The 24,503-nt window shown below is 45.4% G+C and overlaps 2 protein-coding genes across 3 annotated transcripts in view; one reads left to right on the top strand and one right to left on the bottom strand.

Annotated features, from left to right (window-relative positions):
- Positions 1-564: 564 nt before the first annotated feature.
- On the bottom strand, positions 565-12,641 carry SIX4 (SIX homeobox 4). The gene is made up of 3 exons (XM_054827184.1): positions 11,257-12,641; positions 8,912-9,600; positions 565-6,444 (listed from the first exon to the last, which is right to left on the bottom strand). Exons 1-3 carry the CDS (start codon positions 12,114-12,116, stop codon positions 5,648-5,650), a joined length of 2,346 nt encoding a protein of 781 aa, XP_054683159.1. The 5' UTR covers positions 12,117-12,641; the 3' UTR covers positions 565-5,647.
- The window catches only part of MNAT1 (MNAT1 component of CDK activating kinase), a 126,520-nt gene continuing 113,023 nt past the window's right edge, over positions 11,007-24,503 (top strand). The window contains exon 1 of one of the 2 annotated variants that reach the window (XM_054827186.1): positions 11,007-11,167. In XM_054827186.1, the coding sequence (XP_054683161.1) occupies positions 11,082-11,167 (86 nt within the window). In that variant the 5' untranslated portion in view covers positions 11,007-11,081. Of the gene's footprint in view, positions 11,168-13,027; positions 13,190-24,503 lie in introns of those variants that run through there. The other variant, XM_054827185.1, reaches the window with a different exon arrangement.

Genomic DNA, 24,503 nt, shown 5'->3' with positions numbered 1-24,503 from the left:
TTAGTATCAAGGGAACGTGTGTTTCAGGCTGTTCTCAGAAGTCTGCCCAAACCAGGTCTGATACCAAGTGCAATGTTTTAAAGAAAAAAGTCGACAAATACAAACTTAACAAATAGGAATTTACCTATCCAAAAAGAAACACTGTTGTAGAACGCATCCCAATGCCATGGGAGCTGCAAGTCAAAAATACATTTCCACCTACTAGTCCTAAGTAGTAGGTGGAACTATATTTCAATAGCATCTAATTATGGTATAAATTCGGTTTGAGACACAGATTTAATAGCTAGGTTCAATATGAAATAGAAGATTTATGGTTTTTAATTTACTATTTTAGAAGCAAAGTTAGGGTCTAACAAAACCCACTTAAGTCAACAGAGAGTCTCATTCCAGCTTAAGTAGGCTTTAGAGCAATTCCCTGGTGAGCACAGGCGTTCACAGTTGCCATCACCTTCACCATGAATCATTAAAAGCCGTTTCTACTTTAGATTGCTTTCCTAACACAAAATTCAAAGCCCTTGCACACTGTATGCAAACAGAAATATTTACACAAGATGTGTATAAATATAAAGTTTATTCAGTATAGTGTTTAGAAAAATAAGTTCACATCATCTCAGAATACAAATAAAACACTTAATTGTCCAGGCACAAACCCCTATATTACAGTACAACAAACATACATACTTTAGATCTCTTTGGTTGGGTAATTAAGCACAGATATGTTTGATGATACACTCTGGGGCGGCATCACCTAACAGTGCAGTAAAGACTTCTGATTATTCCCTCCTCTAATGCATACATTCTGCTTAAGTTTCATATTTGTTGTAAGGCACAATAAACCCATATCACAGAAATAACTGGTTAGTTCTGGACAAACAGTACATGCAGCAAAAGAACAAACATCCTCTGAACGTGAATCCCGAAAGTCAGAAGATTCACCCCCTCCTTGAGTTCAGAAATTTAAGAAGCTAGTTTTAAATTATATGAAACATAAAAGTAAGGTATAAAATATCCTTCAAGATAATAACTGCTAGGAGATACAGGAAGACTTCAGGTCTCCTTGCTTGTAAAATGTCATTACTTTTGTTTCCAGAGTTATAAAACTACTATCCTTTTTACGATTTGAGATGCTTCTCGGCCACAAGCACCAGGCAATTCATGGCCCTGGGAGTCCTGCACACCTATTTCATAAGAAACTCAAGGGATGTACCCTCTTGGTTGTTCATCTGCCCTTGCTAAGAAAAACACACAGGCACTGGAAATCTACATACGGGAAAAGCTCCTGTGCACACGGGGCCAAATTCGGTCCTGCTTAATTTAACTGAAAACAGTTATTGAGGTGATTCTGCAGGATTCGAAGTCAGAACCTGTCCATTATTGTCATTAACCTCAGATTGATAGTAAATAACAATAAAGATGGTTCCAGCCTTACTCCTGGGTAAAGCAGCTTTCTGAATGTGTCTTCCTGAATCCACAGGCAGGGTAAAGCAGTAAATGGAAAGAGGTATACGCTTCGATAGACTGTGACCGTTTGGTTGTAACTGAGTGCCAGCCTTGCGCACTGGTTCATACTGCCACTGTATACTGGGCCGAATCCGTCCCTGACCCAACTCCAGTGAAATGAATGGACCATATTCTCAGCTGGCGTGAAAGAACGTTAAAGTCAATAGAACTGTGCTAGTTCAGCCCAGCCGAGGACCTGGCCGATAGATGTCTGTGATTTATGTGGCTGAAATGTCCTTTTAGGTAAGACCACAGGAATAATGCTGCAAATAGTCCAGACAGAGCATTCAATTGAGTATATTCCTGGTTTTCTGCAAAACTCTGGGCAAAACAGAGGCAGCTTTAATTAAAAGTAGTAAAGTACAAAGGGGCTGGTTTTTTTTTTTTTAACATCATGCTTTGTAAGAATTTGCTTAAACTTTAAGTGTATTTTTCAAAGCTGAGTCTGGGACCAGAAAAATAGTAGAATTTGGCAATGTTTCCTGTAAGATTTCCAGTGGACTTACAAGTTACAAACATATGTGAAGTTGAAGAGATCCTTTATTCTCATCCATAACAGAGAGGGAGGGAAAAGTAACATGTATGCCAGAAAGACATACCTTCCATTTAAACAACAGAAAGTGATAATAAGGACTGTCTGTGGGGCTTGGACACTCACTGCCATTTGCGTGTGTGGGAGATGAGCATCCATATCCCCTAAACACCGTGTAAAATCCTCAGTTTGGGAATCAGTGGAGCAATGCCTTATTTACAGCAGCCAAAGATCCAGCCCCAGACGCTTTTTGGGGCTTTGTGTACTGTCTATTTAGAGCAGTTAGCCTGCTTGCTTGAGGGTCACATAATAAAAACTGACCCTTATTTTACAGTAGGAGTAAAACTACTATTTAAATATCTATTTAAAAAACACTGTACCGTGCAATGAGTCTTTATATTGTGCATATGTACCTGCAGAAAACATGAGGTTATAACTACGTTATCTGGAGGGAATGACACTTATTTTCAATCGGAGAAAGAAAGAGTAAAATATAATAATAAAATAAGTTACTTGATATCTGGAAGACTAGAATAGATTAATCTTACTTTGTCCCAAACCACTGCTTTTATGTACATCCGCTCCCACTGAGGAGTGGGAAGTCTCCTATTAGAAGTACCAGACACTCCAAGATATGCGCCACTGTAACAACATACACAGTTTTCACCTCAACTGTGCTGCAAAGCCATGGAATTTGGAGCCTCAGTAACACACCAAATGCAAAGAATGAAAAATTAAAAAAAAAGTAACAGGTACTGGTGTAACACCACAGTCTTTTCAGTTATGAGACCTGATCGCATCAACAACTGAGAGTGCTCTGAAATACTCTCTAGCTTGCCTCCAAATATTGTCCGAGCTTCACGGACAAAACGTTAAGCCCCAAACAACTCCTTCAGAGCCACGCACGCATTCTCCATTAATATGACAACGATACAGGGTCCTTCTAATTTTCCAAACAGTTGAACAAATTCATGCAAAGCAGATACAGCTACTGTTATCGTCGTCATCATCTTGGTTTTATGGGCGAAGAAGAGGTGGGAAGCAGACTGCTCATGCTGGAACTCACTAAGCAGATAAACAAGCAGAGAACAGAGGAGAGCTCTGGATGCAGAGATCCCCTGAATGTCAAGGGAAGTTGTGGCAGGGGAACATACAGCTCCACATTCCGCATGTGGTAATCACTTTGAAGTATTTGCCTCAAACACCCTTTTTGCCTGGGAGCTCATGGGGACAGCCAACTGCTTACAGGCTTCTGTTTGCAGAGCATCAGTGACCCCGTACAGCTGCAAAGTGCACGCCTTGCACACTTGCTCTTCCCTTTCCCTGCAGCGCTAGAGACTCTGGCTCGCAGCGTGGACTCCAGTGCTTACCAACAGAGCTCAGCTTCAAGGTTCCACAGACTACCTTGCAAAACACGCCGTATTCAATATAGTGCAAAACAATAGTGAGGATGCCCATGCCATGCTCACGGCACGCAGAAGAAAACCTTCGTTCCTCAAAGGCTTTCCACAGAACCAGTTAACCACCAAGACAGAAACAGACTGGGATGTGCTACCTCTATTCTCTTTCCTTTCCATACTTTTTGTCCTTTACAAGTGATCTTGTTTTGTCCTGAGCCTAATTTGGAGCCCACAGAAGCTGATGAAAACATTTCCCATTGCCTTCCAAAGGCTCTGGACCAGGCCCCTGATGAGGATGAATATATGCTTTAGTTACTGTATATATTCACATTAGAATAAAAAAAAAATAATTAACAAACCCACAAAGATTAACAGCATGTCATTTTTATACATCTGCATTCTTATTACTATTTTAAAGCTTAAGGATGTGCTTTTCCATGCTACAAAAACTCCTCTGGAGGAAAGGTAAGATCTGTTCCACCTACCCAGAGCCTGCCTGCTTCTGCTGTCCCCGGTGCAGCGCAAAGGGGCAAAGGAAGAGAAGACCCATCCCCAACCAGGCAGAGACCACGGCTGCTCCTATGAGCCCTTTGGGCAGCTGAAGCTCCCACCATCAGCCCCCACGCTGCTCAGTCTGGAAGGAAATATAAATACACGCTTAAGCGTACTCCTGGATGGGGGCCTGCTTACTTGAACAGCAGCTGAAGCCCTCCCACACAGGGCTACGTGGCCAATGGGTCCGTGTAAACATGGGGCTCCCTTCCCTGGCCTGCCCCATCCAACCTTTCCTGCTCGTCTGCCCGAAGCTGGAGCCAAGACCTTTCCCCTGGCATGACGGCTCTGCCCATGGTCCCTCTCTGGACTCCTCCTGCCCTGCTGACGCGGTGCGGGAGGACCTATCTTTGGCTCTCTGCACCGTTAGTAAATGTCACCCATGATGACCAAAAGATTTGAAATTCTTCTTACTCGTGCAAGTAGGGGCACGGAAGTCAGCGGGTCTACTTGCAGAAGTAAGGCATCAGGATTTGGCCCTGAGGACGGATATTTGCAAATCAGTGTTTTCATTCCTCCTGCCACTGTGCTTTAGTAACAAAGATAAGGCCACTAGGAAGAAAGGCACGTGGAATTCTGTAAAAAATACACAAAAAGGTTCAACTAATTCGCAAATTACTAACAAAACAAACAAAAAAAACCCTGAACACAAAGACAGAGGGGGGTAGAGACAGGGACCTCCTGGGTTTGTGAGACTGGGAGTTCACTTTCTAGTTTCAGTGTGATTAACATTTTACTTTTACAGTCTATTGCTTGAAAAACTACAAAAAAGTAAAACCTTGTCAGAAATACCTACGTTTACTTCCTGCTCAAACAATAAAAATAAATTAAACAGCCAGAAAACGTTTTCCTTTTCAATGCATTGTGTCTAAAGTGAAAGGGAACATAAACCATAAATAAAATCCATTGTACTAATTTAAAAAAAAAAAAGTCTCCTTTATAAGAACTGAAACAATATTTACATTCATACTGGAAAGAAAGCTTCTGAGTTGCATAATTAGAGTTTGAAATGATGCATTTTCTGGTGCACTGACAAAATGCTAGCTGTAGCATTTAGAAACCTGTAAGTGTTTGATGCAAGATTTTTGGTTTGAACGCAAGTCTGCTGGAAAAAAGCAAACACAGCAGTAACAATATTATTTATGATTTTGTTTCATTTCTTAACCTCAAACAACATAAAAGTAGCCGGTGAGGTATCGTCTAGAGTTCCTTAAAAATTTCTCAATGCCCATGGACTAGAAGTAAACAGCAAAAATGACTGCATTGTTTCTACCGTCTTGGAGCGAGATTTTTGTTTTCTATCTAAAGTTAGGAGTGTATACTTACTGTTGAGAGTATGTTGTACTACGGAGAGTCTAGCTAAATTATCAGGGTAGTATCTCTTAGCCAAACCTGTACCCATTTGCTCGGTACTTGCCCTGGTGCTTTTCCTTTCTCCTTTAATCTGCTTAAAAGAGAATACTGCATGCAAGCCAAGCATGGCAACCTAATTCCATTGCCAGAGATTCCTCTGTACATCGATTCAGACCATCTAAACGTTCTTCTGTGTTCTTTAAATGAAAAAACCCAAAACAACCACCAAAAAAAAAAAACCCACTTGGTGCTTGTTAGGGCCTCAACAGGAGACTTATCTAATAAAACAGAAAGCAAGGAAAAAAAAAAGTTACAAGTCTTGCATATCTTCATCCATCTGAACTGTCTGCAGTTTGGCAAGTTCTTTTTTGTCCGTTTCCAGTTCTTCACAAACCGTCTCAACCATGTTACTCATAACATACTTAGATTTCGAATCCAGCATCATTAAATTGCCAGTTGACTTACTCTCAGAATTAGGTAAGAAATTCTCTTTGACTTCAGGTACGGCTTGCAGAACTAACCTGTGCTCTCTGACAAAATCTTGATGTACTTGCGCAGAGGGGTGGCTGACACGGTCTCCGCTTGTAGAAACTATTTCTCCAAGCGCGGGCTGTGCTGTAGAAATAGACAACAGATCTTGACTGGTGATGAGGGAACAGTTCTGAAGGGTTGCATAGTTAGTGTTGCTGATAGATATCACGGTAGAGGTACTGGTCACAGGTGATGACATGGACTGGCTCTCCGAGATACCAGAGTTCAGTTCTGCAGCGTTTAAGAGAGTTGGTTGTGTGAGGGAAAAATTATGTGAGGGCGTTACATTCACTAACGAGGAGGCCAGGGACTGGAGTCCTCCACTGGATATATTTTCAGAAGACATGTTTACATTTAGTTGCGCGTTCTGACCGACTGGCATCAACTGAGAAAACACCAGGCTTCTTTCCAGTCCTTCTTGCTTGACAGAGCCTACTGCCTGGCCTGAATTGGGAACTGTATAAACGACTGCACTTGGAGCGAGGGGGCCGAAGAAAACCTTTCCCTGCTGCACTGTTGAAGATTCAGTCGTAAAAGTTCCTCCATCAGATGTGCTGGGATTTACTGAAACATTACCTAGAGAAAGGGAAGCAAAAGAAAGGAAAACACGGATTATAGTTGGCAGAGTGTTGTGCATGCATTTTGTTAAGACATTTTGGTGGTTTTTATGTTTGCAGTACACACATATGCTAATGTTTCATGCAACACAGAACAGCATTGCTTGTAACAGGTGAGAGAAAATTTGGTATAAAGAAATAAAAGCTGTTAATAGAAACTGCTTCTAGGAAAAAAAAAAAAGTTCTGGTATATGAGGTATCTTTCAGACTCTCATTAACAGGCAAACAGTCCCCAGCCACGTGATTAAAATGAACGTGCTTTGGCCCTCACTAGTTGCCACCACTCAATTTCTACCTAAGAATAGAAGCATGAAAAGCTATTAAAGATAGTTCAGTGACAGACTATAGCTTGTGTGTGGGAACTAGAGACACATCACATGAAATCCACTATAGCTGGGCAGAGCCTACCTGAGTCAACCTGCAGAGAAAACATCAAAACCCAGTAACTTCTATCGGGTTAACTAGGTAGTCTGTCAAGCACTCAGATGTATTCACCTTTGACCTCATTTCATCACGTATTTCCAAAAGCCTGACCCCACCACATCCACCATGCCGTGTAACGTCACCTAGTGACTGCCTACCCTTGCTGAAAGCCATGGCAATGCTCGCATGATGTTGTAGCAAGCCAAAGCAAGAAGGGGTAGCCAGAGATGACCTGAAGTTGGTTTTAATGGACATGCCAAGTTGTCATTATAATAATTGCTAAAATAAGATATACTGGCTCTCAGGACTGGGTCCCACTTCAAACACCTCTCTTTCTCAAAGAGAGAATTAATAATTTTAAGAGGCTACAGTTGGAGACATCTGAAATTTTTAGAACAGCACTGAAGATGCATTCCTCACTTGGGGAATGTTTTAGTTCCCTATTCACTTCCATTAATCAATGATGATTTTTTACTCATATGTGTAAATTAGAAGAATAAAGCGAGGCAACTTGAAGTTACCTGGCAATAGGATATAATTTACTGTGGCTTACTTAAAATAGCCTGCAGCACACTGCACTTGGAATAGGCAGCCAGCTATCCATCCTTCTCTTGGTAAGAAAAACAAAAAGAAATCAAAGCTGCAAATATGGATCTTGACTTTGCTCTGCTCTAGACTAGACACATGGTGGATCACTCTCCAGTGGGAACTGGTATTTTTAACAATGGGGAAAATGTTCAGAGGGAACTTATTATGAATCTCAGGATTTTAAAATACAATAGTCCCATGCTAAAGGGACAGAACTTTCTCACCTTTGCTGGCCGTCAGTTTATGTCTTGGAGCATGTGGATTAAATGGCTTTTGTATTCAGACTAAATGTCTTCTCTTTTTCATCTTGTTTAAACTATGTACCAATAACTTCCAGTGACTGCAAGTGCCACATTTTAAGATCTTTTAATTTTGCATTCATTTAAAATGTGTTTATAGGGCTTCAGTGCTTCTCCTCATATTACCTTAACAGCAAGAATAACTCACTACTGATACACGTGTAATTCAAATAAGCTAATGAGCACAGTTTGATTTTCATTATAACACTCATGGCTCCTGAAACTAGAGAGATTCATTCAAGTTTAATCATTTTCATAACCAAAGACACAGTGGCTAATGAGTAACAAAGCTATTCAGTTCTGCTTTATAACTGACCTGCTTCAAAACAAGGATCCAGAACTAGGCTTGCATTCCCTGGGATTCTTCCTGGCTGGCTGCAAGTTTCAGTCTATGGTATGTTAAGACAAACTATAAAGCAAACTTGGGGAGGAGCCTGCACACTTGGCACGTGAACCTGCGATGACATATTTCCCTTGGACTGAGGGCAGTTTTATCCAAATACCCTCGCATTTTATATCTACAAGCCATTGCATATTTCTATTGTTTCCCTGCAGTTTAATCTTTCTTAATTATAGGACAGAAAACGTATGAGCATAACTGCTTGGTCTTGTTGTGTCTGTAGTAATTTAAAATTTATTTTTATGAAATGCTTTTGTTAAAAAAAACAACAAAAAAGCAAAACAACCACCACAAGAACAACAACAGTAACAATTTCCAGCTGCTGCAATCTTCATTTTTATGAACCTTCTCATTAAGAAGAATTCAATGGCAAATGGGGAATATTTTGAATTACTGAAACGTGTAAAATTTACAGATATTTGTGAAGACTGGTATCACACACTTCTGAGAACAGCATGAGATGAAAGGGGTGTAAAATACCAGATCTCCTTCTCTGCTCTTAGTAGAGGAGCTCAGCCTCACGTAATAATAGTCTGCCAACGAGCATAACTTGTTATAAAGGAAGACAAAAGGTATTATTTGACGTACTGTGTGTGGCTGTGGCTGAGATACAATCCTGGTACCTTGGAGGAAAAGTACGACAGCTTCTAAAATGCTAAGTGTGCCCGATTCCAACTTTTTCTCATACCTCTTACTGCAGAAGACAAAATTTTTACCTTGTGAAGCTGCCACAGAAACGGGAGGCAGCTGCAGAGAAGAAAAACCGATGCTTCCGTTCAGCAGCTGGCCATTTGTTCCTGAATTGGGGATCTGGACAATGCCATACTGGTTTATTTGGACAGGAGCAGTAAAAGTAACTACAGAGCCTCCATCTTGAGAGGCAGCAGTTTGTACGCTTTCCCTTTTCACCTCTGTGCTCGGTATCAATCCCGGGAATGAGACCGGGATGTTGCTGGGGCTGAAGGTGGCTGCCGCAGCATTGGGGACTGAAGCCTGAAGGAGTTTGAAGTCCTTAACATCTTCTGATGAAGACGACAGTATGTCAGTAATGGACACCCCGTTGCTCACAACGCTTGACGTGGTTTTGGGCGAATTTAAGGTAACTGTCTGCGAAGCCCCCACGCTGAGTCCATTGAGAATGACACCGTTGGGTCCCTGAAGAAAAGAGCTACCATTGAGAAAGACGGGAGAGGTACTGGCAGGCACGAGGTTTCCATTCAACAAGACGCCAGATGAGCTCAAGGCTATTTTAGTGTTTCCGAGCTGCTGCATGTAGACGGGCTCCATGTGGCTGGGAAGGCTGAGGCTGGTAACTCCGTCAGATGAGCTGGAGAGCGGATGGGGAGATAAATCCTCCTGCCCCTTACTGGATTCATCTTCTGTGCTAGGGTTGCCATCTGACTCGCTATGGAAAAAGACGGAAAGATGACATCGCATTACCATGGCATGCCAGCAAGCTCTACACCAAGGGGGACTCCTTGCTTTGAATCAGTTTGCGCGAGTTTTCCCCAACTATTTTTTCTGTATTTTGCCTTTACAAGGCACTTCAAACAAATTTCAAGGGGTAGGTTTCTTAGAAAAGGACACATGAAATCACCTGCTCGCTGAGGAGAAAGTTTACGGACTGGGTTATGGACACGTAAATAAATCCCCCCTCCCCGGCCATCCGACCCGGGTGACCTAAGGGGGCTGCCTCGGGCCCCCCTCCGCCAGCCGACAGTGTCCACACGTGTGAGACCGGCCGCAGCCATTTGGTAAATCGCTGGGCGGCAGCTGCGGGAGGCGAGAGCAGGCCGGGAACCGCCGCCCGACCCTCCCGGCCTCTGCCTGCCGCCCCCGCCAGGGCCAGCCCCAGCCCCCGCCACCCCCAGCCCAGGGAAGGGGGGAGGCCCCGCCGGGGGCCGGGCCCGCGTTGCCTCCAGGTGCCGGCGGAGACACCTCAGGCTGTGCCCGGGGGGAGGGGGGGCCCTTTGTGCCGCGCCCCGCGGGGCCGCTCCGGGCCGCCCGAGCCCCTCCGCCCGAAGCTGCGCCGGGTTTTTTTTGCTGACTGGTCCGCCCTCGACTGCATTTTTCGGTCGCTCCCTCCCCCCTCAGCCGCTCGCCCTTTGATGTGTCCCGCGGAGAGGGGGCCGCGGCGGCACAATCGCGCCCTTGGTTGAGAAATGCCTTGGGGCCCTCCGCCGGCCGCCGCTTTTTTCCCTCCTTTCCTCCCTTCTCCCGTCCTCCCCCTCTCTCTGTCTCCCCCCCCTCGCCTCTCCCCTCCCTTCCCGTCCCTGCCCCAGGAGGAAGGAGGGGGGGGCGGGAGCGGGGAGGTCACCTCCACCTGCCCGCCTCGCGGCGCCGAGCCCCCGCCGCGGCCCCTCCACCCGCGCGGAGGGAGACACGGGGGGTGGGGTGGGGGGGAGCCGAGGCAGAGCCCCGGGCCGGGCGCGGGAGGCTCTCCCGCCCCGCGGGGAGCAAACGGCTGCGGGGCTGGAGGCGGAGGCCTGCGGCGGGCCGAGCCCGGCGGTGCCGCCGTTGAGGCCCGGCGCAGCCGGCCCCGCTCCCCCGCTGAAACCCGAGCCCGGCCCGCTCCCGAGTCAGGTTTCAAAACAGAGCGAGCGGCGGGACCCCACACCCCCGTGCGTCCTCCGGCCGCCGTCAATGATTAACTCTGTCAGGCGCGACAATTAAATAAAAACAAGGGGGGGGGAAACAAACAACCCCCCGTCCCTTCCCCAGAGCACGGCCGCGCCGCCGGTGTCCGCGGGGCGCCCGGCGGCTCCCCCGGCCCGGGGGGAAAGGGTGGCGGCGCAGGCCGGGCGCGGCGGGAGAGGGGAGCAAGAAGACGTGGAAGGGGGCGGCGAGGGCCGGGACGTTTCCCCGCGCTGCCTCGCTGCGGCTCGCATGCCTGCGTGCCCGGGCCGGGTGGGTGTGTGTTGGGAGCGAGGGAGCGGGGAGGGGGAAGGAGGGGAGGACGAGGCGCACCGAAGGTAAGCGCCATGTTTGCAAGGGAAGAAAGAGCCGGGAGAGGGAAGGCAGGCAGGCGGGAGAGGGGGCGGGGAGGAAAGTTTGTCCTCACCTTTTGGACTGGGTCTCGGAAGGATTGCGGTCCCGCTGCCTGCGGTTCTTGAACCAGTTGCTGACCTGGGTGAGGGACAGTCCGGTGATCTTGGCCAGGTTGCGCTTCGCGGCCGGCGAGGGGTACCGGTTCTGTTTGTAGAGCTCCTTCAGCGCGTTGCGAGACTTCTCCTTGAAGCAGTAAACCGTCTCCTCGCCGTCCCAGATCGTCCTGGGCAGAGGGTATTTCCTCCGCAGCCTGTACTTGTCCACCGCCCCCAGGGGTCTGCCCCGGGCTCGCTCCGCCTCGGTGTAGCGAGCCTTGTACCAGAGCTCCTGCAGGAGCGGGTGGTTGGAGGAGTCGAAGTTGTGGCTCTCTAGGATGCTGTAGAGCTCGGCGTAGATGCCCTGGTGGAAAGCCACCAGCGCCCGGGCTTTCATCAGGCTCTCGTTGCCACGTAGCAGATCGCTGGGGGGTAAAGACCACAGGAACCTGGCCAGGCGGTCCAGGTTCCCACCTTGCTGCAGCGCCTCGCAGACGCAGGCGACGTGGTCCGGGGAGAAAGCCAGGGGGGTCTGCGAGGAGGAGGAGGAAGAAGAGGAGGAGGAGGAGGGAGAGGAGGCAGCGTGGTGATTCCTGGCTAGGAGTTCCGTGTGGAGCAGTACCTGGTCCGCGGCTCCCTCCTCCCCGGCGGCGGCGGAGCCTGCGTGCTCCATGGGGAACGGGGCAGCGGCGGGAGGGGGCGGCGGCGCGGGGTTGAGGGCTCCCGCCGCGGCCCCGTCGGGGGGCACCTTGCTGGCTTCAGAGAGGATTTCCATCACATTTTCCTGCTTGATCTCCACCGCGCTCGTGATCTCGTCCGTGGGGGAGGCAGAAGACATGTTTCAGTTTGTTTGCCTTTTTCTTTTTTTTTTTTTTTCCTTCCCCCCGTCCCCTTCTCCTCCTCTCCTCCCTTCCTATCTCTCTGGAAGGTCCACTCCTCCTCCTGCTCTCGGCCGGCTCTAGCCGATCAGGTTTCCTCCTGGCCACGCAATAACCATTAAAGATAGCTGCTATAGCAAAGTAGTGTAAACGGGCTCCTCTCCGCGGCTCCCCCCCAACGTGACTCCCAGCCCCGCTGCAATACTATATGGCACCGTAGCCTGCTGGCCCGGCCGCGCCCGCCCATTGGCTGCGCCGCGCTGGAGGGGCGGGGGCTCCCACGTCTCCAGGGCAACCGTCAATCAAGCGGCCCCGCTCCGCTCCGCTCCTCTCCCCCCCCCTCCACCTCCACCTGGAACGCGGCGCCCCGCCGTAGGGACGCCCCCGCGGGAGGCGGGAGCTGCCCTCACCTGCGCCCCCGCGAAGCGCCTTTCCCTTGGGGCGGGGAGGGAAAAATTAAAACTCTCAGGGTATGAGGCGGTCCAGGCGGTGCCGCCGTAGTTAGCCGGAGTGAGCTACGGCACCTCTCCCGAGCGGGGTGCGAGGAACCCCGTGAGGGAGCTACCGCCCCGCAGCGGCCTCCTGTTGATTATTCATTAGGCGGGAGTGCCCCCCCCTCCGTTACAACCGGAGCTCTCGAGCCAGGACAGCCTGTCCCCCCCGCCCCTACAGGCAGGTGCTGCCCGGGGCGGCTCGTACTTGCTCGACCCAGCCGCCCCGGCCCTTCGCGCCGCCGGCTGGCTCTACCTGGCGGTTGCTGGGGCCGGGAGGGGCGCGGAGCGAGCCGAGCCGGGCCTCCGCGGCGGGCGGAACGCGCGGGGAGGCGGGCGGCGCCGGCGGGCCCCTTTGGCGGCGGCACCGCGCGGCGGAAGGCGCGGAGGGAGGGAAGGAAGGAGAGAGGAAGGGAGGAGGGGGAGGCGGCGGCGGCGGCAGCGGCAGCAGCCATGGATGATCAGGGCTGCCCGCGGTGCAAGACCACCAAGTACCGCAACCCCTCCTTGAAGCTGATGGTCAATGTCTGCGGGCACACGCTGTGAGTGAGGCCGCCGCCCCGCCCTGAGGGAGGCTGGGGAGTAGACGGACGCGGTGAGGGGAAAGGCGCCCCGGCCCGGGGCTGTTCCTCTGCGGAGGGTGGGGGGAAACCGGGCGGTGGGGCCTGAGGGGAACGGTCACTCTCCCGGGGGTGGGGGCGAGCCGTGCCACCCAGTCCGGCCCGCCGGACCCGTGCGGGCGTTTGCCAGGCGGCTCCGGGTCCCCTCGTGTCCCCGTTTGCCTCTCCCGGCGGCAGCGCTGCAGGCAGCGGTTCCGTTCCAGGCCAGGGGCTGGGTCGCGGTGTGGGGCTGAACGGCTGCGTTCGGCTGCTTGTCTGTGGTGAAATGCTCGGGGGGACACGGGGCTTGGTGTGGTGGTCGGTACCGGCTCCTGTCTTGAAGGCGTGTGAGGCTTCGGGGTATGAACGGGAACGTCTCATCAATTTAAACATTTCTCACTTGTATTTAATACTGTGCTTGGATATCTAAGAAAAAAAAAAAAAGGTGATTTAATTTTTTGGCATGTTAATTCTCCTGAATGGAGAATGCTTTGTCTGAAGGTCTGATGCTGTTTTAAATGTAGGAAAATCCTCTTGTGAACCTGTGCTGATCGTGTTTACTTGTTCGGTATCTTTTTGTAACAAGAGTCATGACTTTTTTTTTGTCTTTTTTTCTTTTTCCCCAAAGATGAACACTTTTATAATTCCCACTGCTGGCTCTAGCTGATTTAAGTCATACATAGTCTGAATTAATTCACTTTCAGTTCTGGAGATCATCGTTAGTTAGTGTGGAAGTTTTAAAGGGTCTACTCTAAATTCTTTTTAGATATGCACGATAGAAGCCTCATACTGCAGCAGTAGCCCTTTCTGGTTTTTGTTTTGATTTTTTTTGTGTGTCTTCTTGTCTTTCCTGTGATGTGTATGTTGAGCTGTTTATATTTTTAAACTACATGTGAATTACATCCAAAAATACACAGCCTAAAAGCTTTGCTTGACTTGATACAGTGTTGTAAATGAACAGGATGAAGGAACTGGATTGCTACAAAAGAATTTATATTATTTTCTTAGAGGAAAAAAAAGCATTAGCTTTCATCCCATTCCCTGGTCCTGCTCTCTACGGCTATGCCAGCACTTCTGTTGCCATGGGGGAAGGTGCGTGGTAGAGCAGCAGATGATCGATCTCCTGGTAGTGGTGGTGTAGGAGAGGGCAGCATCAGGAGTGTCCCTTTGGTGACAGGGATGCTGGCTGTGTAGAAGTGCAACGTTCGCTGGCGTTCAAAAGGTAACAGCCACATTTAGGCAAGGCTGTGCAGCTTGAAAATTATGTTTGTATCTTCTGTTCCAGTGATGATCAAAGGACTAGTGATCTTGGTGATGATCTGCTTTCAAGCTCCTCCAGAGCCACTTCCAGCAGAGGAGAGCATGTTTCAGTTTGCTCTCCTGATTTGACTCTCAGTGGGGGTTTTTTTGTAGCTAAACTTCGCTTGAGAAAATTAGTCGTGTTTTGTGTTTTCCTGAGTCCAGCTGCTGACACCGTATTTGGGGTTGATGTCTTTATCTTGCTTTCCTTGTTTCTTCCCAGCTGCACAAGGACTGCCTCTGCTTCCCCCAGCTCTTGTTGTTTGCACTTCTGCATTTGGCAGGTGTTTTATCCAAGACCAGATCAGTAGTCTGGATCTGTGGAGCCCTGGGTTGACCCAGCCGGGTATCTCTGCAGGGTGCTTGCTGGGAGAGGACTATGCAGACTCACCCATATTGACCTTATCTGGACCCAGCAAGGTCTGTTAGTCCCTTCTTTACCTTCCCAGCAAAGGGTGTCTGTGCATCTGGGCACCATTGCTTTAAAACATGTGTATGAGGTTAAAGTTGAAATCACTGTGTAAATAGGATCTCTGGATTTCTTTGGTTTTGTTGTACTTAAGGACTCTCTGTCTTGATGTGGTTCAATTGGGTCACTTTTCCTCTGTAATACCCTTCCAATAACCCCTTTAAGGTTGTATTTTTATTATTATTTCCATATGATGCTACAAAACTTTCATGCGAGAAGTCGTTTTTTAGTTATGGCTAATAAATTCTTATAATAACTGATCTAGAAGGTGGAAGCTCAGATGAGGCACCTGTGAATGAAGTATGTGGTGGGGGGGGGGAAAGGGGAGATAACTGACATTTGTTCTTTCATAAATCCACCAGGTTTCAGCCACAGGAAAGGAATGTCTAATGTTCTCAAAGCAAATGAGTTAACCTAAGTTTGTGATGGAGCTTTACCCCTCTTAGGCAATCTGTTCTGGTAATTTGTGCTGTTCTTACTGTTGCAAATACTTCTAATTTCTAATTGAAATTTCCTTGCTATAATTTAAGCATTTAAGAATTTTATCATGTGTTTTGTACACGTTGTGAACTGTTTATTACACCTCTTGTGCAGGAATGTGCCACATGTTTTGAGGGCTTTCTCTTTGGTGGTTTCCACACTTAGAAATTCCATCCCTTCGGTCTTCTCTCTTCAGTGATTTTTTTTTTTTTAAATACACATTTATGGGCTATTGTAATTACTTTTTTTTTTTTGAGGCTTTTTCAACATGGTTTGTATCTCTCTGGAACTGCACACAGTGCTCTGAGTCCTTAGTACAACAGGCAGAATCAAAATTATTTCATGTGTTTTTCCTACGATACCTGCATTTCATATATCTCAGTAGGATGATGAGTCTTTATGTTTTGTTTTTTTGGGTTTTTTTGTGGTCATATGTATTATTTATGTTCAACATAAATCCCAGATTCTTTAGCACTTTCCAACACAGCATATCTCTGGGCAGAACAGTGTTTACCTTTGCCTTCCATGTTGTGTTATGCATCTGATTGTTCTTACCTATTTGCTCTGTCAAACTGCATGTTATTCAGCTGATTTTTGCACTTGCTTCAAGTGACTTTGGATTCTGATCCCCTCCATCAAAGAGCTTGCAACTGTCTCAGATTTATGTCTTCTGTTAACTTAAAGTGACCTTTCTGTCCTGATGTTTTCTAATATGTAATTTGTGGACAAGATGTTGTCTGGGAGATCTTCGAAGTTGTTGCTTGTGACCATAAGAAATCCAACTGAGGCAGAGTAAAATATGGAGTTGCCTGCAGTAAGTTCCTTGCTAAATGAGCTTCCCCCCGCTGCCCCCAAATTATTTTTTGTAACAGTGGAGAATGATAAAAGATTACAGCCGTATGAATGTGCTTGCTACATGTTTTCTCTTGGACTGAAATAATGATAACTTTTCTCTGGGTATAGGTTCTAGTCATCTCTCAGTACTTCAGTATGTACTGTATTTGTTCAGGTTATAAGACTATCAATTTAAGAGTGTCAAAAGTCCAGTTAAACCAAAACTATATTGCCTCTAGTTGCTGTTTCCCTACCTACATTGTTACTGTGTCATCGGAGGAAATTATATTCGTTTGATATGATTTATTCTTAACAAACTGTGTGTTGGATCTTACGTGCTTCGTTATCTGAAATATGCAGGAGATAGGTCGTTTGTCTGGTTATTTATTTCAGCATCTTCCCAGGGACTGAGAGTAACCCTGACTGGTCCATGATTCCCTGTGGATTCATTGTCCTGCTTTTCAGGGGCAGGTGCTTTTGCCTTTCTTCAGGGTGCTGGAACTTAATGCAGAGAGCAGAGGTGATCTTTGATAACTGCATTTCTGTTTTCAAATGGTAAATATTGTCCACCAGATTTGAAAGCCTTGAAGTACTCTTTTAATGTTGTAACCTCTGAATATAGTCCATAGGTTTATGGAAGCTTATTAAGTTGTCTGCAGAAGCATATTGCCTTTATCATGCTTTCTGTTTGAAGTTTGCCAATAAATATGCATGGCAAATTCAGAGTCTTGACTTTGTTGGCTCGGGAGGTTTGGAGCAATTGCTGCAATGCATTTCCCTGTTCTAGCTTGTGTTCTTGCTACTTTTGCTGTGATAGGAGTTACATTAGCCAGTTAATCTGTCTTAGTGAATCAAGATAAATGCAGAAGACTCCTCAAATGCTTTGGCATCATCTATTAGAGATTTTCCTTCCCATTGAATAGTGGGTTAATGCACTCCTACTCTTAACTGCTCTTTCTTTCACTGCAGGCATTCTGAAGGAATATTTTCATGTTAGCTTCAGTGTTGCCTCCCAGTAGTTTCTTTCCCAATGCTCTGACGTTTCCTAATTTGTTAACTGTGCAGTTCACTATAAGTGACTTTCAGTGATTTGCACTTGTACAAAATCTCTTGAATCATTAAAGAGCCAATACTTAGCTGAGATGATTTGTTAGTAAACTTCACGCTTTTCTCCTGGGTTTCAGATAGCTTGTGGTTTTACCATTCGTTCATTTTCTTTATTTTGTGGCGCTCTGTTTTGCCCTTCTGAACTGTGAGAGTTGCCTTATGCCTTCTGTCAGCCAAGTTGTTTCCACTTTCACATTCTTTGCCAGTTCCTCCCCTTTGGTTAGAATGAAACTAGAAGAGTCTTCCTTTTTATTGTGTGTGTGGGTTTTTTTTTTTTTTTCCCCTCCAACCTTCTATATAAACAGAATTAATCTCAAAGTATTTGAGAGCTTGTTGGGCAATGTGTGTCCTATTTGTCCTTTTTTTTTTTTTTTTTGACAGATCTGTGTGGTGAATGTTCTTCTTGCTATGAAGTCTTGTGCTTTGGAGGTTTGGCTGTTCATTCTTCTCCCCCACTTCATTAATTTAAATCTCTCTCATCTGGGGTAGATAGTATGTGTTAGAGTACCTGTGTTAGCCTTCCATCTCTCTTTTACTGTGACCTAGACTTTGCCAACAAATTAATTCTAGACCTTAGCACCAACATATGCAGACAGCATTTCTCCTCCCTTATTCTTTGCATATCTTCCTGTGTCAGCGTGCTTGACCCTTCGTTAGAACTACTCGCAGTGGCTTTCTCCTAACGCTGCGTGTTTGTTCAATTCCCCTGTGGTCAGCGGGGCTCTGGAATGTGTTCGTGTCCGCTTGTGGCAGAGTGGGGATCAGCGGCTGATAAGCGCAGCAGTGCTGAGGTGGAGATAAGGGATAGGCAGATGAGTGCTAGAGGGTGAAATCGGACATTGGGTCTCGGCTGTAAACATCCTTCAAGTTGGGCTTCCATGGCAGTTTATTCCAATAGAACCATGCCAAGCCTCACAATTATGGGAATGGTTTGGAGGGTTTGGTATTATTTCTTAGTATTTTGTTTTCCTTGGTTATTGCTTCTTGACCAATATCGCCAAAAGTGTAATACCATGTGTTTTTGGCATTAGAGTAATGTTAAATTAGCCTTTTCCACTATAAATCTCCCTTGTCACCGGGAGGGAGGATGATAAATTAGCAGTTAAAAGTTGTTCTAGGATGGGGTTTAGTATGGAAATGCTCAGTTCAAGAATAATGAATGTCTTTTAAAGTTTATTTTCTTAAGTATAACAGAGGTTCAAGGCACCAGATACTTGGCTTTAAAGATGCTTTTGTGCAGGGGAAAGTGTGTCTAATTATGGAGCAATGCTTGATTAAAGTTCTGCAATACATTAGTTTCTAAGGTGCACTAATGGCTTTGCCTTCTTTTAAAAGTTCACTCTCAAGAATTATATTCAAAAGCCTTTGTGCATGCATGACAATTTTTGATTATTCAGATGATTCCTAATGTCTTTTCTAAGTGTACAGATGCTGGGTGCGTGCTTGCCAATGGAGTTGTAATCCACCTGGCTTCATTTGAGACCATGAATTATCTTTTACTCTGCCTGCTTGGATTTCATTGCCTGTGTTGAGTTTTAGGAGGCAGGTTAAGCATATCCCACTGATTTACTTACATAAAGAGCGAAGGAAATGCATCCACCGAACACTGCATTAAAAGAATGTTAAGATTGTTACTGCGAACAGGACGGGGTAAAGAAATTTACTGTTGGCCATAAACTTGAACCATATGGTCTCCAACAATCAGATGCAAAAGTCTTAGGTAAAAAAGGTAGTTAATTGGGGCTGCTGGTTCAGCTTTGTTGTCCCATTGCCTGGTATAGGGAGGAGGAGGGAAACTGGTATGTAAAGCTCTCTGGAGTCGGTCCTGGTACTCCAGCTACCTGTGACCCATCCTAACATGTAGACAGAGGAAACGTGGATGTCTGCAGACCAACAAAAGCAAAGAAACTCCCTTTCCTCCCTGGTGTCCCACCAGCTTGTGCTGTCTCTGCAAAGCATCGTTCCTGTGCTTGACACCTCTGGGAGAGAGGCACAGGTAGCAGAGCAGCATCCACAGAAAACTGATAGGCTTGATTTCAGCTACTGTAGTGTTTTTGGGTTTGTTCGTGCGCTGCTACAATCTTAGATGGTAGTTAATGAACTTGCTCTATTATAAGCTTTTCTGGTGTCTTTCTCCTGTCCACAAGAGACTTATGGAAAGGTGTCTAGGCTCCTTATTAATTTTTTTTTCTCATTTTCCCAGAGGGAGACGTGTTTATTTCTCGTTTAATTTGTTAATAAGGCTTCAAAATGAAGACAGTATAACAACGCTTACCATCTCTAGGCCCAGCTGTGTGTTGCTCAGGGGAGACATCAATTCACCGTATTGTGTTGTGGGGATTCTGTAATCTGCCCTGCACCCTGTTATGGCTGTTCCAGGGATTCATTAGGGGGTAAGTGCATCCTCTGAGAACTCTTAATTGCGGTGCTAGCAGCTGCTAAAATGAAGAAACAGAGGTTTCATTATTTACGTATTTATTTTAACGTTAGGAGCGTTTGGAGTTTTGTGGCTGTCAAATTCCCCAGGAGCTGGAAGTAGGAACATCCCCAGTGAATTGGGGGGAGTGAGGTCTCATGCCAGTGCGTGGGGCTAGAGTAGCTGGAAAAAAGTTTGGAATCTTCTTGTTTAAACTCCTTCCAAGTGAAAGGATCGCTTGGCTTCCTGCTACATTCTTCTCTGCAGTGTGGTTCAAGAAAATGCCTTTCTTCTAAGATGGGGGGGAGCCCTGGAGATTGTGGAAAATAACATAAAACTGTATTTCAGCCAAGTGAGTTTGAGTGAAGAAGTCTAATTACAGGTAGGCAGTGAGGATCTGTCAGACTTTGAACTTTTAACTTGACATATGGAAATTGGGAGCTTAAATTCATATTTGATTTTTATTCCAGGCTTTTTTCCTAAAGAAAGCATCTTAAATGCAAGATATACAAGGGCAATGATACTGTGTTCAGGGCTGTCATTTGTAACGTAAAGGTTGGCTGTGATGTATGTGATTTTTAGGCCACCAGATTTCTCTTCATACAGAAGTTGAGGTGCAGGCTCCTGAGTGCAAACAATATGAGTAGTGCTGGTTGAACCATCGATACGCGCATGTGTATGCGGCACTCATGAATAGGCAGCAGCCCGGGGAAAAGTGCCACCAGGCTCTGGTACTTACTGGACCCTTGGAGCTGATTCAGTTTGCTAACCTGGCAGAAAATAGGAAGCTTTTTTGATAGGTTAATGCGGTGGTTGTTTGTACAGGAGTAGTGAGTTGACGTGGCTTGTGAGTGGTTAGACAGGCATCAGAGGTGGTGCAAGGCAATCTGTAGGAACGTGTGTCCACAGGTAGGGTAGGAGTATGGTTGAAGGAAGGTCCTTTTTGTGGCAACATCAATTTAGCTTGTGCTGTTTTGTGACGCTGCATGCTTAAAAAGCTGGCTTATCTGGGAGAGCAAGTGCTCTATTTTGTCTCTTAGACTTGTTTTCTTGCTACTCTTGCCACATCATGTCATCTAATCAAATTAGATTCCTGAGTGGTAGATCCTTACTTGCCTGAAAAACGTAAGTGGTCTTGGTGGACTAAAGCAGATTGGGGCTACGTAAGTTAAAAATCTCAACCAGAACAGGAACTTTGTGTGGTCCTAAAAATGCCTACTTTGCTTTGGGGAGACAAGTAATGAAAACTAGGTAATGTATTTCATTCCCAATGATTTACATGTCTGAGAGAATTTTCTTAGTTTTTTCTGGGTGAGTTGGGAGACACATCAGGGAGGTTTTTACTCATGTTTATCAGATGTACCATGGTTAGGTTAACTGGTGCTTGTTTGAAATAGTTGCACAATCATAGCCTGTCTGCATCCTCAAAGGAAGAAGCAAAATTACTTTTTTTTTTTAAAAGTGGAATGTATTCCCTCAGAAGGAAAGTTTTTTTCCTGACTTCTTAGGGAATAGAAGAAAGATGACCTAGATTTTTTTGTCTTTTTGGAGTTATTTCTGGTTTTATTAATTGGGATTAGATGCTTTTTGGATTCTGTTCCATCCCATTACTCTTCCAAAGTCTCTCCGAGTTAGTCATGGGAGGTGATTAAATCATTGCTGAAATACCGGAGAGGTTATTTCCTCTGCCATCCAGTTTTGACAATTAATATTTGCTTTTAAATTTGGCTCTGAATCACAATCTTAATACTTCTGATGAAGTGGTGTTAATGCTTCAGTTTTGTTTTAGAACTGACACATTTAGAAAGTCTTTTCTCTGTTGAGCTATCAATTGGCACGTCTGCTTAGTAATACTTCTTGTCTGCTTAGCAAAGCTTGCAGAGCTCTACTCTTCATTCCTTGTAAGTACTTTTTAGAAATTTAAGTTGTGGTTCTGGTCTGAGATGTAACCTTGGCAAAAGGAAAGCTATTGTTTATAACCTGGATCTCCGATCAGTAAATTGAAAAGTAAATTCTTTTTTCCTTGGTTCTGAGAGTTCAGCCAGGCTATATCTACAGCCTGGGATCTTGAAAATGGCCAATGGGTTTGGGTGCCCAGCGTGAGCAATCTTCAAACATGCTTGACCCTTTTGTTGAGTAAATGCTTGCTTGGTAAGGTTGAATGTAGTAAATGTCCAGCATGGTCATGGTCTGACATAGGTTTGGTAAATCTTTATGGTCAAAATAAGTGCTTCTCAAAAAGAAGGCAAATGCAATAAACTTTTAAACAATTTGATGTTAGGTGGGTTTTTCTTTTTTCTTTCTTTTATTTGCATCTACTGCATTGTAATTCAAGCCAATAATTCTGCGGGTTTGTGAGGAAGGAGGACGTTTGACTTGGTTCTGTGTGGTTGTATTAGCTGCCAAATGTTAATGAGCAATATACATAGGTTTAATATTTATGAAATTAAGCAAATATATTCCTAAGTCATTTTAAAAAGCATGTCTTGGTAATTGTAAATTCACAGCAGAGCAGATTTGAAAGTGTCCTCTGAAAGTGCCTCAACTCAGAAGTTGCATTCACGTGTATGTTCTTTGTTTGGGGCGTTGGTTGGTTGTTTTTTTTTTTTCCCCCAGGACAACTGAAGGTGAAGTTTGAAGAAAAGCTAGGTCAGCATTTTGGAAATTGAATTGAATACTCCGGTGTTCAGATCTGGTTTAGGAAATTAAGAAAAATCTTGCCTGATAGTAACAGGATATGGGACAGGCAGGGTGCTGAGCTTGCATTGTGGACACATTTCATGTTGCCGGTTCCCTCTTTGGTTTAATGATATCCAGGAAACAGTGGATATTTCTTCAGAGAAAGACCACTCTGGCTGTAATGAAAGTCATAAGTAGTAGTCCTTAGAGTGAACTGAATTTCGTAATGACATCTACTTGTTTTTTCTTGTTTTAAAAATGTTTAGCAAGAATTATATTTGACAAGACCAGATCTGAGAAAACAACTTAGCAGGAACTGCTGCTATATATGACAAAATTCGACCTTAATTGTCATAACTAAGAACATTTTTTGATGCTTTGAAAATTATATTCTAAGTTGTTCTTCCTTTGAAGGGAGAGAATGTATTAGGAAATTCTTGCAGGTTTTTTTGTGTGGAATGCAGGTAAGCTCAGAGAAGTGAAAACGATGCTTCTGCCACAAAGGAACAATAAGCAAGTCATCTGTTCTGATAAATATTTTGGCTCCACATTGTGAAACATGTAGACAATGATTTTTGCTGTTCCCACAGTCCTGCCTCAATGATTGGCACTAGGGTTAAATTATATATGTAAACATTTGCAGAATCCTGGGCTTAACGTAAGCATGACAACTTCTTTAACGTTGTAGAGGAAGGTAAGTAGTTCTGCTGAGAGTTAGGAAATAGTGGGATGGGGCAGAGTGAGGAACAGGTTTTTTAGTTTTTAAGAAGCAATGTTGAGATAAAAGTTCCTAAGCCCTGAAAATGTTCTGCTCCCCAGTCTTTATTATGCCAAGCAATGCATCCAGGCTGTCAGTCTCTCTGCCAGGGTGGCGAAGAAGGACTGGTGTTCCTAGACAGCAAAAGGCAAGGGAGTGGTTGGGCTAATGTTGACACCTTCAGACTGATGAGCCAGAATGGGAAGTGTTAGGTCTAATTGGGCAGGAAAGTTTGGCACTGGCGTTAGATGTATTGCAAGAGCTGCTAGCAGAACCGGGGTGAAGGAGGAAGACCTCTGGTGCCAGACAAGTACAGGCAGACAAACGTTTAATGTCTCTGTCATCCTTACTTGCAATGTGTCGTGTGTTTTCTGGGGGAAAAAAAAAAAAATTGATGTCTTTGTGGGGATTAGGAGTTGAACAATCTGTAAGTGTAACTAATGACTAGATAATCTTTTGGGTGAGTACACGAATAGCCTTGTGTAAATTGAAGACTTGAGGTTCTTCTGGGAGTAGCTGTCTTAAAAAGACCAAAAAAATAGTCCTTGCATACCCTGGACAGTGTCAGGAAGGACTGTCAGTGGCAGTTGTGTAGTTTGATAAACCTGTGACTGATGTGCTGTGAACTGGAGATGGGAGGCTGCCTTTAAATCCCTAAGATCTCCCTTTTCCAGGAAAAAAATGAAAAGTTATCTTTATAGTTTTGGGATATTATTGTATTCTGTAAAGGGAGAGAGGGAGGTTAACAGGACTGAGGACAATGCCAGGATGATGTGATGTTGCTGTGAACATTGTCAGCTGGTCAGGGTTGGAGGAATTTAGGAGCTGTAGAGATACTTCTCTGTTGAGCTTAGTCTAGAATGACTGTATTTGTTTGAACCTTTTTGTTTCCAGTCATGCAACAAAACCTGGGCTAAAAGTTTGCTAAACAAATTCTTGATTTCTATTCTATCTGCTTGGTTTTGGGGAAAGGTAGTACAGGATGGAACAGCAGATGTGGCCAGAATTATCTGTCTCCACGTGGGCATATCTCAACATATGAATGGAACAGCCCCCTTGGAGATCTCCTCCTTGGGATGAGGTTAGGGAACTCAAATTCCATGGGGTTCGTGTGGGAACCTTTGCTGCCAACTGACCGATTTTTGGAAAGGAGCCTTTTCTTTTGCAAGGAGCATGTGACTGGGAAGCATCTCATGGCTCTGGGGAAACTGAAATA

The sequence above is a fragment of the Grus americana genome, chromosome 5 (genome assembly GCF_028858705.1).
Source record: "Grus americana isolate bGruAme1 chromosome 5, bGruAme1.mat, whole genome shotgun sequence".
In the NCBI taxonomy this organism is placed as follows: Eukaryota; Metazoa; Chordata; class Aves; order Gruiformes; family Gruidae; genus Grus; species Grus americana.
Note: the sequence above shows the minus strand (reverse complement) of the source record. Positions and strands in the feature narration are given on the sequence as shown.